The 12,462-nt window shown below is 43.1% G+C and overlaps 2 protein-coding genes across 2 annotated transcripts in view; both read right to left on the reverse strand.

Annotated features, from left to right (window-relative positions):
- The window catches only part of LOC141127385 (glycoprotein-N-acetylgalactosamine 3-beta-galactosyltransferase 1-like), a 145,161-nt gene extending 134,765 nt beyond the window's left edge, over positions 1 to 10,396 (reverse strand). The window contains exon 1 of the mRNA XM_073613747.1: positions 10,271 to 10,396. The gene's annotated coding sequence lies outside the window, so the exon portion shown is untranslated. The remainder of the gene's footprint in view (positions 1 to 10,270) is intronic.
- The window catches only part of LOC141127386 (glycoprotein-N-acetylgalactosamine 3-beta-galactosyltransferase 1-like), a 119,591-nt gene that overhangs the window by 981 nt on the left and 106,148 nt on the right, over positions 1 to 12,462 (reverse strand). The window contains exons 2-3 of the mRNA XM_073613749.1: positions 10,271 to 10,448; positions 2,007 to 2,665 (exon numbers count right to left, since the gene is read on the reverse strand). Of these exons, the coding sequence (XP_073469850.1) occupies positions 2,007 to 2,665; positions 10,271 to 10,439 (828 nt within the window). The 5' untranslated portion in view covers positions 10,440 to 10,448. The remainder of the gene's footprint in view (positions 1 to 2,006; positions 2,666 to 10,270; positions 10,449 to 12,462) is intronic.

Genomic DNA, 12,462 nt, shown 5'->3' on the forward strand with positions numbered 1-12,462 from the left:
CCTTTATTGGGTAATAAACGGCGGGTATAAAAAACAAACTAACTAACCAGCGTCACCCGCAAGAGTTATATGGTGATCACTGGTGAAAGGGTTTACTAGGGGGCAATCAGGGGGTTAAAACCTTTATTAGGTAGTATATGGGGGTACCTGACGCTATAAAAAGCTGACGGTGAACCTAGATACTTACCTTGCTAACTAGCGTCACCTGTGACACTAACATACAAGAACATATTTGGGGGGCACACCATACAATGCATTTAAATTCAAGATGGTGCTGCTGTAAGACCTATAAACAGTACAAAATATTTTACAGCGCACACATACAAGAATGACATTTCCTGCAGGGCTAGTTAAAAACACCTGGGTGGGTCTAATTCGGGGTACTTTGTCGCAGTAAGTGGGCTTAGCACTATATGACCATATAGTGTGACCAAACCCCCGTATTTTTTGAATATGTTCAGGTGTTCAGGTGTTTTTAACTAGCCCTGCAGGAAATGTCATTCTTGTATGTGTGCGCTGTAAAATATTTTGTACTGTTTATAGGTCTTACAGCAGCACCATCTTGAATTGAAATGCATTGTATGGTGTGCCCCCCAAATATGTTCTTGTATGTTGTAATAGGCCCTGACCAGGTTTTTGGGCTGGAGCACCCCTCCCCCTCCTCATTACCTCCTATTTAGTGGCCACCAGTGATTAGGATGTATCCCTTTCAGTTCTCCCACATAGAGGAGTTCAGCTCCCATGGTTGAGACAGAGGATCTTCCATTCTATTACTAGTGTAGGACCCACTAATTCGGGGTACTTTGTCGCAGTAAGTGGGCTTAGCACTATATGACCATATAGTGTGACCAAACCCCCGTATTTTTTGAATATGTTCAGGTGTTCAGGTGTTTTTAACTAGCCCTGCAGGAAATGTCATTCTTGTATGTGTGCGCTGTAAAATATTTTGTATTTTTGACCTGTGACACTAATACGGCGATCAGAAAAAAGATTGCTTAGTGACACTTGCCACAAGCGAAGAAGGGGTTAACTGGGGGTGATCAAGGGGTTAAACCTTTATTACGGGGGGGGGTTAGGGGGGTACTCTAGACCTAAAGGGGCCTACCACTAACTGCCCTACCACTTATAACAGTCACAAATGACACTTTTTTGTGCTACTAGTAGTGGCAGTGTAGGAAAATTTACTTTGACTCATGCTGTAAATCCCTGAGTCTTAATTGGGTCAGGGTTTACTGGGGGTCAGGGCTGGATGACTCATCCTATAGGGTGCTACATAAAGATTAACTAATTTGTCATACAAATATACCCTTTTACCAGTCAATTAAGGTCTGAGAGGACAGAAATTACCCTCTACTGTAGCCCAACAATCATCCATCTGTAGGAGGTACAAGATGGAGCCCACAGGCAAACTGAACTGAACAGGCCTTTCCCTGCAGTGCACCTTAGTGGCAGAAATCCATATTTCTCTTGTTTGATAACTGCATTGAGAAGTATAGTGGTACTTGAGCTGTTTTCCAGGATTTTCTTTAGCTGGGAGAACTTGCAATAATTTAAGACTTTACATAAAGTCTCAGAAATCTTTCATTATGGTCATCATATTATATAGTTTGGATTCTATGTCATGGATATAGTATTTACCTTTGTAAATGAACATATTCCACTTTTTTTTTTTTTCATTTCAATTTTTCCAGGAAAAAAAAACAGCTTAGGAAAAAACAATGTTCCCCAATTTTTTTCAGTTTTGTTTCCAGGCCTTTCCATTTCTAGTCTAGGAGGGAGGGAAGTATAAGATGTACTATCATATTTAGATACACTAACAAAACACTAGTAGCTAGTGTTTATAGTTTGTATTTAATAATCAGATCTGGCATTTAGATTACTTGCATAACAATAGAAATACCATATAAAAAATAGTCAATTTACAATTGTCAAAATCCAATAGTTCATATACCATAACCTAACAAAGAAAAAAATATGTTTATATTCACCAGCAGTGCTGAACTCACCTCTATGATAGGGTAATAAGAGTAATAATAGTAGACAGTATCCTCAGGAAAATGGCCAGTCAAATGATGTTCAGGTATGAATGGGTGGAAACGCTCTCTTTTTTCACTGTCTCTGGTATCTCCAGCTATAACCCCCATATTCTCCATACACTGGCCCAGTTCCAGATCCTCCACAGAGGACTTGTGAGAGCAGACCCCTTTGCGAAACCCCTCTATAAAGCGCTGCAAAGACTCCTTGCTGAGTACATAACCAGCTCCACCGCTCATGTAGCCCTGCTTGACAAAAGGTTTGAAACGTTTGCCAAAATATATTGGTTGGTCCGGTGTATAATTTGAAAGCATATATCGTAAATTGTCCACCACAATGTAAGTGTCATCGTCTGCCTTCAAAAACCAGTCAGCTTCATGGAAGTGATGTTCGTATATATACTGGAAGGCACGGATGGTCTTCCAGTAGAGATGATCCCTTCCTTCTTGGGTGTCCAGACCAATAGTGGGGAAGATCTTATCGGCAGTGGAGCTCATGAATAAAATCTTATTACAGTGACGAGTCCAGGAGTTCTTCAGGTGAATAGCTTTAGTCTGTAAATGATCTGGTGCTGTCATGACCCAACACAACACTCGTATTTTATGTGAAAGCTCTTCACTCACGCTGCTATCTGTAATATTCAAATGCAAGAACTTGTTAGCAAGTATAAAAACACCCACCTGTTGGCGCCATCCTTCAGCAGTCTTTTGGTTCAATTTGCTTATGTTATTTATGCTCTTAGACACTACATGCGCTCCTAAGCAGCCACGCATTAGTCAGGGTATGAGTATAAGGAGGTTAGCTGCTGAGTATAGTTGTCCATTACAGTCATCTTTGTGGGTGAACTGTACTTGGATTAAATCTATTACTGACCTTAAAGTGAATCCAAAGCTAGTTTTCAGTTTAGGCTGAGTACAAAATTATTAAAATCCCTGTAAAACTTTTTCTAACCTACACCCTAGTCTAGCCCTGTTTTCTTTTTCTGGAAATACCGGTAATTTCAGTAGTCAAAGACCAGAGGTTCACCAAAGTATAATGAGAGATAACATTTCTAGGAAACAGTACCTACCATTTTTTTTCCCCATTCTACAGTACCTACCATGGGCAAGAAATGCTGCATTAATAGTCACTGTGTCAGTCACTAGACCATTACAGTAAGAAATTTACCCTCGCATATGATATTCTGTATTTCCCTGAATGTAAAACGTACATGTTTGGGACATACGTTATACGCAGGTAAACATCAATACAAAGAGCATCAGAGTTTATGCTGGTACAAGCACATACAGCAGTGGCAGCTGGTGCTCCAAATTTTTTGGGGGGCACAAACAAACTGAAAAATACTGAAACACCCCCCTCCCATCAATTGCAGCCTCACTGTGCCCATCAATTGCAGCCTCACTGTGCCCATCAATTGCAGCCACTGTGCCCATCATATGCAGCCACTGTGCCCATCATATGCAGCCACTTGTGCCCATCTTATGCAGCCACTTGTGCCCATCTTATGCAGCCACTTGTGCCCATCTTATACAGCCACTTGTGCCCATCAAATGCAGCTACTTGTGCCCATCTTATACAGCCACTTGTGCCCATCTTATACAGCCACTTGTGCCCATCTTATACAGCCACTTGTGCCCATCTTATACAGCCACTTGTGCCCGTCAAATGCAGCCACTTGTGCCCGTCAAATGCAGCCACTTGTGCCCGTCATATGCAGCCACTTGTGCCCGTCATATGCAGCCACTTGTGCCCGTCATATGCAGCCACTTGTGCCGTCATATGCAGCCACTTGTGCCCATCATATGCAGCCACTTGTGCCCATCATATGCAGCCACTTGTGCCCATCATTTGCAGCCACGTGTGCCCATCATATGCAGCCAGTTGTGCCCATCAATTGCCGCTACTGTGCCCATCAATTGCTCCCACTGTGCCCCATCAAACGCAGCCACTGTGCTATATCAAATGCTGCCAGTGTGCCCCCAGCTGGCCCGCCGTCTGCACTTACCTGTCTTGGTGGGACAGCTTCTCGATGTCTTCTCCCATCCTTTCTTCCCGTCCTCTGCTATGATTGGATGCCTGGCGTCCAATCACAATGCCTGTCGTTTCAGCCAATCAGGTGACGGGTAACAGATCCGAGCACCTGATTGGTGGAGAAGCGGTTTAGTGTTAGGAAATCGAATATCCATTCGCTTTTCTAACACTGCTGAGTGACCTGCGAGCTGGTCACCTTTTTTGAAGCCGATTAGAGCCTATGGCTCCAATCAGGTGCTTCAAAACCACCCCCGCTGCTGTAATTCAGGCTCCCTGCGCCCAAAAAGGGGCCGGGCATCTGAATAGGGGGTGGCAGCGGCAGCCATAGATAGAGTCATGCAATGCATGACTCTACCTATTGGTGCTAGAGGGGGTGGCAGGAGAGAGGGGGTGGCACCCGTGCGCCCTTATGGACGCACCGCCACTGGCGTACAGTGATGAACTTCTATAACTGGCTATATGCACCACCTGTGGCTCCCTGGGTCTGGGAAATTGCTGAGAGTTTTACCTCAGAACTCTCTTGTGCCATCAACATGTATAGTCACATTTTAGTCCTCTTAGCTAGTGGTCTCATGCACATGGTAAAATTACAAAAACAAACCCCAAAGTGTAATTCTGTAAGATAATTAATTATAAAATGGTTAAAAATCCATGGTAAAAGCAGTAAAGCACAAATCAGGAAGTCCGGGACACGATGCACTCCATGGACCAGAAGTGGAAGTGACACAATGATGCTGTAAGCTCCGCCCTACGCGTTTTGTCAGAGTGATATCATCAGGAGCAGCGATGCGGAGTGCATTGTGTCCCTGATTTCTGCGTGTATTGCTGCTTTTACCATAGTTTTTTTAACCATTTTATAAAAAATCATCTGACAGAATTACACTATGAGGTTCGTTTTTGTCATTTTACCATGTGCATGAGACTGCTTCTGGTGAGTGCAGTTAACAAGAGGGAGCATGAGTGGAGTTGGCACACCACATGTCCTTATAAGAAAAATACACAGATATTGAAGCACTAAATAGCAATTTATTATGGACTTATAAACTTTGGACTCGTTACTATTTTTTTTTTTTTTTTAACATAAAGTTTATTTATTTATCTCAAACAAACAGAATACAAAACAAGTTACATTAGCTCAAGACAGATAATGTACAAGGATTTTCCATACCATATCAAATCGACTAGTACATTGCAAATAATATATTTCAACCGCACAGTAAATGGTCAAAGTAGAGTTGTAAAACTTCAAATCAAGGTTGCTATAAAAGCCCCCGTGTGGGGGGAGGAAGGGTGGGGGGGGGGAGGCCCATGTAGGAAGGCACCGCAGGGGTCCTCCAAGCATAGTTATATATTAACCTCGTAGTGGGGAGGCCTTGTCCGGGGCAAAATTACCTAAAGCAGGAATGCTTGGACAGCCAAGAGTGTAAGTTATAGTACTTAGTTTATCTATGGAATAGTCAGGTGTTTGGCCTCCACCCAACCCGCCCAGACTCTATCAAACTTTTTCGGACAGTTCCTTCCCATATATGCTAGTTTATATAGGGGCAGGGCTGCATTTATGAGAGAGAGCCATAGCTGTTTAGTAGGTGATTGACGCTGATTCCAGTTAAGGAGAATCGCCTTTCTGGCATACATTGCAGTGTAAAAAAACAAATAATTTTTTCCTTTTGGGGGCCTCAAGATAGTCACATATGCCCAGCAGGAGGGGGAGAGGGCTATAGGGGACCCTGATTCTGCCCACCGAGTTAATATCATCCAGGACTGTCTTCCAAAAAAACACTATCTGTGGACATGTCCACACAGTATGAAAAAAATCTGCATCATCTGAGCCACATCTAGGACAGGTGGCTGTTCTATTTGTATACATTTTGCAAGACGCGACGGGGAGTAATAAGCCCGGTGTAGAAATTTTAATTGGGTAAATTTATCCCTAGAGGATATGGTCAGAGTTAGATATTGCTGCACCCCCTCCTCCCAGTCATCACTCAGGTCAGGGATGTCACGCCGCCAGGTTGTCAGCAGTTGTGAGACTCTAGATGTGTCCAACAGGGTAAGTTTGTTATAGATAGATAAGAGTAGTCTAGTGCCTTCAGGTGCAGGAAGTTCAGTTTCCAAATCCGACATCCGCAGAGTTATTGGGCTGGGAAACTGGGAGCGAAAAGCATGCCTTATCTGGAGAAATCTAAAAAACATCCGGTTTGGGAGGCCCTTTTTACTTTTCAGATCATCAAACGTTATCAGTTGTCCCTGCGATACAATATCACCAAGGGCAACTATGCCGTATCTAGCCCATATGACGGGATCTGGAATCGACTGAAAATGACTCAACCGTGGGTTACCCCAAAGTGGTGTCACAGGGGACCACGTATGTTGTTTCTCTAGTTTCGCGTTCACCGTATCCCACACCTTAATGGTCGTTTTCATGGGCACCGATATTTTGGGATTGTAGCGGGGCCCTCTATGTATGAGATTCCTTAGTTCCGAGTAGGAACCCAGCAATGCGGCCTCCGCATCGGATGCCGGGTTAGAGGGCTCCTCCGCGAGCCACCACTTTAACGTCACCAGGACTGCCGCCCAATAATATTTTAAGAAACATGGGAGTGCCAGGCCACCCAGCGTAACCGGTAGTTGTAATTTTGTTTTTGCGATTCTAGGGGCCTTTCCATTCCATACAAAGGAGATGACCAAACTGTCCAACTTAGCAAAGAAGGAAAGGGTTATGGGTACAGGAGTTTGTCTGACCAAATAGATGAATTTGGGCAGGATGGACATCTTAATTAAATTTACGCGGCCCACTGGACTAAGGGGAAGAGATTTCCATGAAGAAAATTGGTGGGTCACTCGAGACATCACCGGGGTCAGATTCAGGCCAATGAACTGACGAAGGTCTCTGTGTATCTCTACGCCAAGATATCTGAACTGTGATACCCGGCATAGCTGTGCGTCCAAATGCACAGGAGCAATCCCAGAGTGCATTGGGAACAATACTGATTTCCCCCAGTTAATACATATTCCTGAATATCGCCCACACCTATCTATAACCTGAAGCGCTTGTGTCAATGATTGTCCGTCGTCTTTAAGGTATAACAAGGTGTCATCCGCATACAATGACACCTTTTCCTGTAGTGGACCTATAGTAATACCCTGTATTTGTGAGGTGGACCTAATAAGAATAGCCATGGGCTCTATCGCCAGTGCAAAAAGCCCCGGGGATAACGGGCATCCCTGCCTCGTTTCCCTACGAAGGGGGAAAGACGGAGAGAGGACCGCTCCAGTACGCACCCTGGCCATCGGGGATCTGTACACCGCCTCAACCCAGGAGATGAAGACGGGACCAAATCCAAATCTGCGGAGGACCTCCCAAAGATATTTCCATTCCACGGAATCGAAAGCTTTTTCTGCATCTAGGGATGCCACTACCGCTTGGTCAACGTCTCCAATCCCCGAGGCCAAGACCGCATACAGTCTCCGGAGGTTAATGTCAGGGCTCTTGCCCAGCATGAACCCCGATTGATCTTTGTGCACTAATGACAGTATTACCTCATTGAGACGCCTGGCGAGTATTTTAGTTAAAATTTTTGCATCAGAATTCAACAGGGAAATGGGCCTATAGGATGAACACAGTTGGGGATCTTTCCCTGGTTTGGGCACTACTACGATTGCTTGTGCCATAGAGGGGGGGAGAACTCCCTCCGTTAGCGTTTCAACCAACATATTGTGTATTCTTGGAGCCACCTCCTTAGCATATTGCTGATAAAACTCGGGAGGGAAACCATCCGCTCCCAGAGTTTTACCCGGTTGCAGAGAGCCCAAGGCTATTTGGACCTCTTCTAGTGTGATTGGACTATCCAGGGACTGCCTAGCTTCCGGTGTCAGGGTAGGAAAGTCCACTTCATCCAAGAACCCAGACAGCTCTTCTTCAGAGTATCCTGCTCTTGATGAGTACAGATTGGAGTAGAATTCCATAAAGCATATGTTTATATCTGATGGGTCTGTCTTGGACTCGTTACTATTAATTGGGAGAAATAGAGAATGTTTTAAGCACCTGTCACTTTCATTTCTATTGTGCATCTTTATATGAATGTATTCACTGCATTGTTAGTATTGTGTCTATATCAATTGTTTTCAGTGTGCACTTATACATTTATTGAGTATTCTATTTTTGTGGAGGTATACCTTTTAATCATGTTATTTGAAATTTGCACTTTATTCAGGCAACCACTGGGTTGATTTATTAGGAACTTTGCACTATATCATAGAGTATTACCATTGAAGCAGCCCCACATCCACTCCTTAGTTCCCTTTCTAGGCTTTAACTCTACCACAGTAGTAGTTTGAGTGGAAGCAGCAGCAGCAGCAGAATTTTTTAGGGGGCCATAGCGTGGAACTACTCTTCAGTTCTTTATGTTTATATTTTACTATTCGTGTTCAGTTGGGGAGATTTCTCTTCACTTCTGTCATCAAAAATTGAGGAGCAATCTCCCCAAAGTAGGAGGAATTCACATTTTAGTCCCCTTTAACTCTGGTGCACTTTTGCTGCACTTTTCCAGGGCAACAAAAGCGCATGAAAACCATTTCCAATAAAACGTTTGTAACTGTTCAAACTGAAGGTGTGCTGTGCTTTGAAAAGTCCTGCATGCTGCATCTTTGGTGTCGTTTCTCAAAATGCACGAAAAAGGCACTTTCCATTGTAAGTCCTTGGAAACGCATCAGAAGCATGAAAGTGTGAAAGGGCCCTTAGTTGTCACTGAAACATGTGTCCCTATTGGATGACTTCATCTCATGCCTTGTTCTGGTGTCAACTCTAAGCCCTCGTTCACATTGCAGTGACTTGTTATGCGATTTGATAGGTCAAATCGCATGACAAGTCGCAGCCTATTGCCGCAATGGCACCCTTCCAATTGGTGCGATGCCAACTTTGTGGCACCGCACCGATTTGCAACAGTAGTTCCTGCACTTCTTTTGATGATTTTGGGTGCAACTTCAGTGCAACTGCGTTCAATGCATGTCAATCCTGCGTGGTAGTGTGGCATTATAGGGTTTACAGTTGGTGAGGAGGGTTATAGCACCACCTTTTGAATACCCTCTGAGGAGAAAAATCAGAACTTGAATCACTCTTCACAGAGCAACCTTGGGCACAGCAAGTCTCAAAGAGCCCTAAAATGTTGGATTTCCCGTCACTTAGTGGTGTTCCATATAAACAGTTAAACTTACTGCCCTCTGAAAAGTGATTTGCAGTGGATCTCTTTTCAGAAGGTGGAATAGCAGCAGCTGGCAGATGCTTAGAAGATGCTAATGCTGCCTCCTGGTGTCTATTTGGTTTTCTTTTTTTATTAAATCACCATATGGCAATTTTACATTATGGGGCCACGCCACGACAAGTGTTTGGCGTTTGGCTTGGGGTTGCAGTGCGGCCCCATTTCTCTCAACGGGTGAGTTTGACAGGCGGTGCCACCTGTCAAACTCTGCAGTTTAAAATGCCGTGGCTGCGAATCAAAGCATTGTGGCCACAGCATGTGTACAGCTTGGTTGGGCTCTAACGATAGAATTACGGTGGGTGGTAAAACCACGGTCAGGTGGCTCTGTTGCCCATTTTTACTGGAATGCCTGTGTAAACTTGAGTTCTATGGACCTCAACTCACATCAAAGTTGAACCAAAGTAGTTCAGGGACTACTTTGAAGTCGGTGCGGCTTGAAGTCACACAGATATGAATGGTTATCATTGGGAATCATGGGGTATGACATGTCTCTGATATCCACAGATGCAGGAAAAGTCGCACAAATGTGAAAGGGACCTTAATAACCTCAGAGAGCAGAACTTCATGATGAGTACAAAAAACTCTATTTTTGTGTGGAGCTGACCTTTCAATACAAACCTCTCACATATAAGTATAATTTAAGTATCAAAGCTTTGCACATTCTTACATGCAATCATAGAGCCTGATTTGAAGCAAACCTTTCCTCCGAGACACATAAGGGCTGCCATTGCTAATCCCTTTCTAACAATGATACTGTGGGTTTGCACCAGGGATTACTAGGATACCAAAAACACCTTGGGGAGCAATCTGCAACCATTGTAGACAAAATCTGCAGTTCATGAAATGTGCTACATCAAATGGTGAGTGTGGTTCTGTATCAGCAATAGATTAAAAAACTCTTTTTTTACATGAAAGAAAAGAATGAGAGTTATATACTTGTATGCTACCTTGTTTTGGAGTGAAATTTGTCGCTGATTTCCAATCCGGTGTTGAATTGATTAGTAAAAGTGTACCCAAGTAAAATTTCTCACTAGTCCAGTAGAATGTTATGAGAAAGCCCACGATGAAGCCCAAAGTGTAAGGCATCCATGACATCTGAATCTTAGAACAAGGCATTGTTTATTCCTGTAAAATAAAAAAATAAAAAGATAATTAATTATTCGTGTAATACTTTAATATGTTAAACCTATAAATAATGTCAGATCACCATACATCAGATGACAACACAATCCAATAACAATCTATCCCACAGCACTATATATCCTATGAAACACAGCACCTTCATTATTCAAGGTTGAGAATGCTGAGAATTTATATTATGGAGATCTGACCAACTACTAAATCTTTTTTGCAGTTGTTGGCACCTGATTATTTACTTCAATATGTCCCAATATCAAATCTTGTTGAAAATGGGCTTTGTTCCGCATCTATGGACAGGACCATAATTCACCACTAATTGCACTTTCGAGGACAAATTTCTTTTTAACGGGTAAAGGGACACTTATTTATAGTTGGATAGGAAATGCACAATTAAAAGATGTAGTAGACAAAGGGAAATTAAAACAAAAAAGTGACCAATTAAAGCCCTGGTTCACACAGACTGCGGGAATAAAATTGTGCGAGTGTCAGTCCCGACTTCGGGGGCGATTTCAGAGACATCTGTGTGGGTTTCTGCACAGATGTCAATGGAAATCAAACCCTTCAAAATCACCAAAAGTAGTACAGAAACTACTTTTGGGAATCGGTGCCATTGCCGGCAATTGCTGCCGATTTGGCATGCGATTTGACATGTCAAATCGCATGCCAAATCGCATCAATGTGAACCAGGGCAAAGATCAATGAATGGAGGTACTAACAGTTGAAACACTTTGCTGCAACAATCATCCAATTAGAACAGAAGAGAACTTAAACCCAATGGAACGTCTTTGTAAGACACAGACAACATGGAATATCTCAGATCTATAAAATATTGACGGACCTTGAGGGACTGGAAAGAACTCCATTCATTGAAAAATCAGAACGGGAGTTGGGCTCACGATTAGATGAGCAACAGACGGAAACAATGATGGGAGCTGTACATGATTACGCGACCAACATCAAAACAATCAAAATGAATTAGAAGTGCTTGGTGAGATGGTATATGACACCGGAAAAGATTCAAAAATATCAACAAGATAAATCCTCACTATGTGGGAGAGGTTGTAATCAGATGGGTAACATGACCCATATAGGGTGGGACTGTGTAAAATAAAAGAATTTTGGCAAGTGACACAACACTATATAAGGGAAATTACCGGGAAAGAGATATTAAAGAGGAGTTCCACCCATTTAAAAGTAAGCAGCTACAAAAAGTGTAGCTGCTGACTTTTAATAATCAGACACTCACCTGTCCCACGGTCCAGCGATGCGGGCCTACGAAGCCTCGCTCCTCTCCCCCTCCTCTCCGAGGCACTGACATTCTAACTGTGGCTTCACAGCCGGGCATGCACTGCGCATGCGCAAGCCGCGCTGTGCCCTGTGAATGGTCGGGAAATCTTCTGGGACCTGTGACGTGTCCCAGAAGATTGCAGGGAGGGAGGGGGGAGAGGTGATCTTCCTGTCCGCCCCCCCCCCCCCCAAAAAAAAAAAATTACATGCCAAATGTGGCATGTCAGGGGGGTCATCATCACTTAAAGTGGAAGTTCCATTTTTGGGTGGAACTCTGCTTTAAATGATCCATGGACATGTCTATTCCATTAAGCAAGTAGCTCAAAAAGCAACATAAGAAAACCTTAATCCCATTTCTGTTAAACGCAGCAAAAGGAACAATACCAAAAAAATGGTTAGATCCAGGAAAATCCACAATAAGGGAGTGCTTTGAAAGAATAGATTATATATTTAGAATGCAATATATCAGTAGCAGGGTGGAGGGATGGGTAGAAAGATTTATTAGTACATGGGGAAAATGGATAGTTTAAAAAATATATATACAGAAAACTGATGGAGTAGGTAGCAACATATATGAAGAGATGGAGGGAGAGGATGAAACTAGATTGTTTTGTATGTAATATAAAACCAAATAAAGTTTATATGAAAAAAAAGAAGATGGTCTTTGTTGTCTAATGCCGCGTACACACGGTCGGACTTTTCGTCTACAAAA

This window comes from Aquarana catesbeiana, linkage group LG02, assembly GCF_042186555.1.
Source record: "Aquarana catesbeiana isolate 2022-GZ linkage group LG02, ASM4218655v1, whole genome shotgun sequence".
Lineage (NCBI taxonomy): Eukaryota > Metazoa > Chordata > Amphibia > Anura > Ranidae > Aquarana > Aquarana catesbeiana.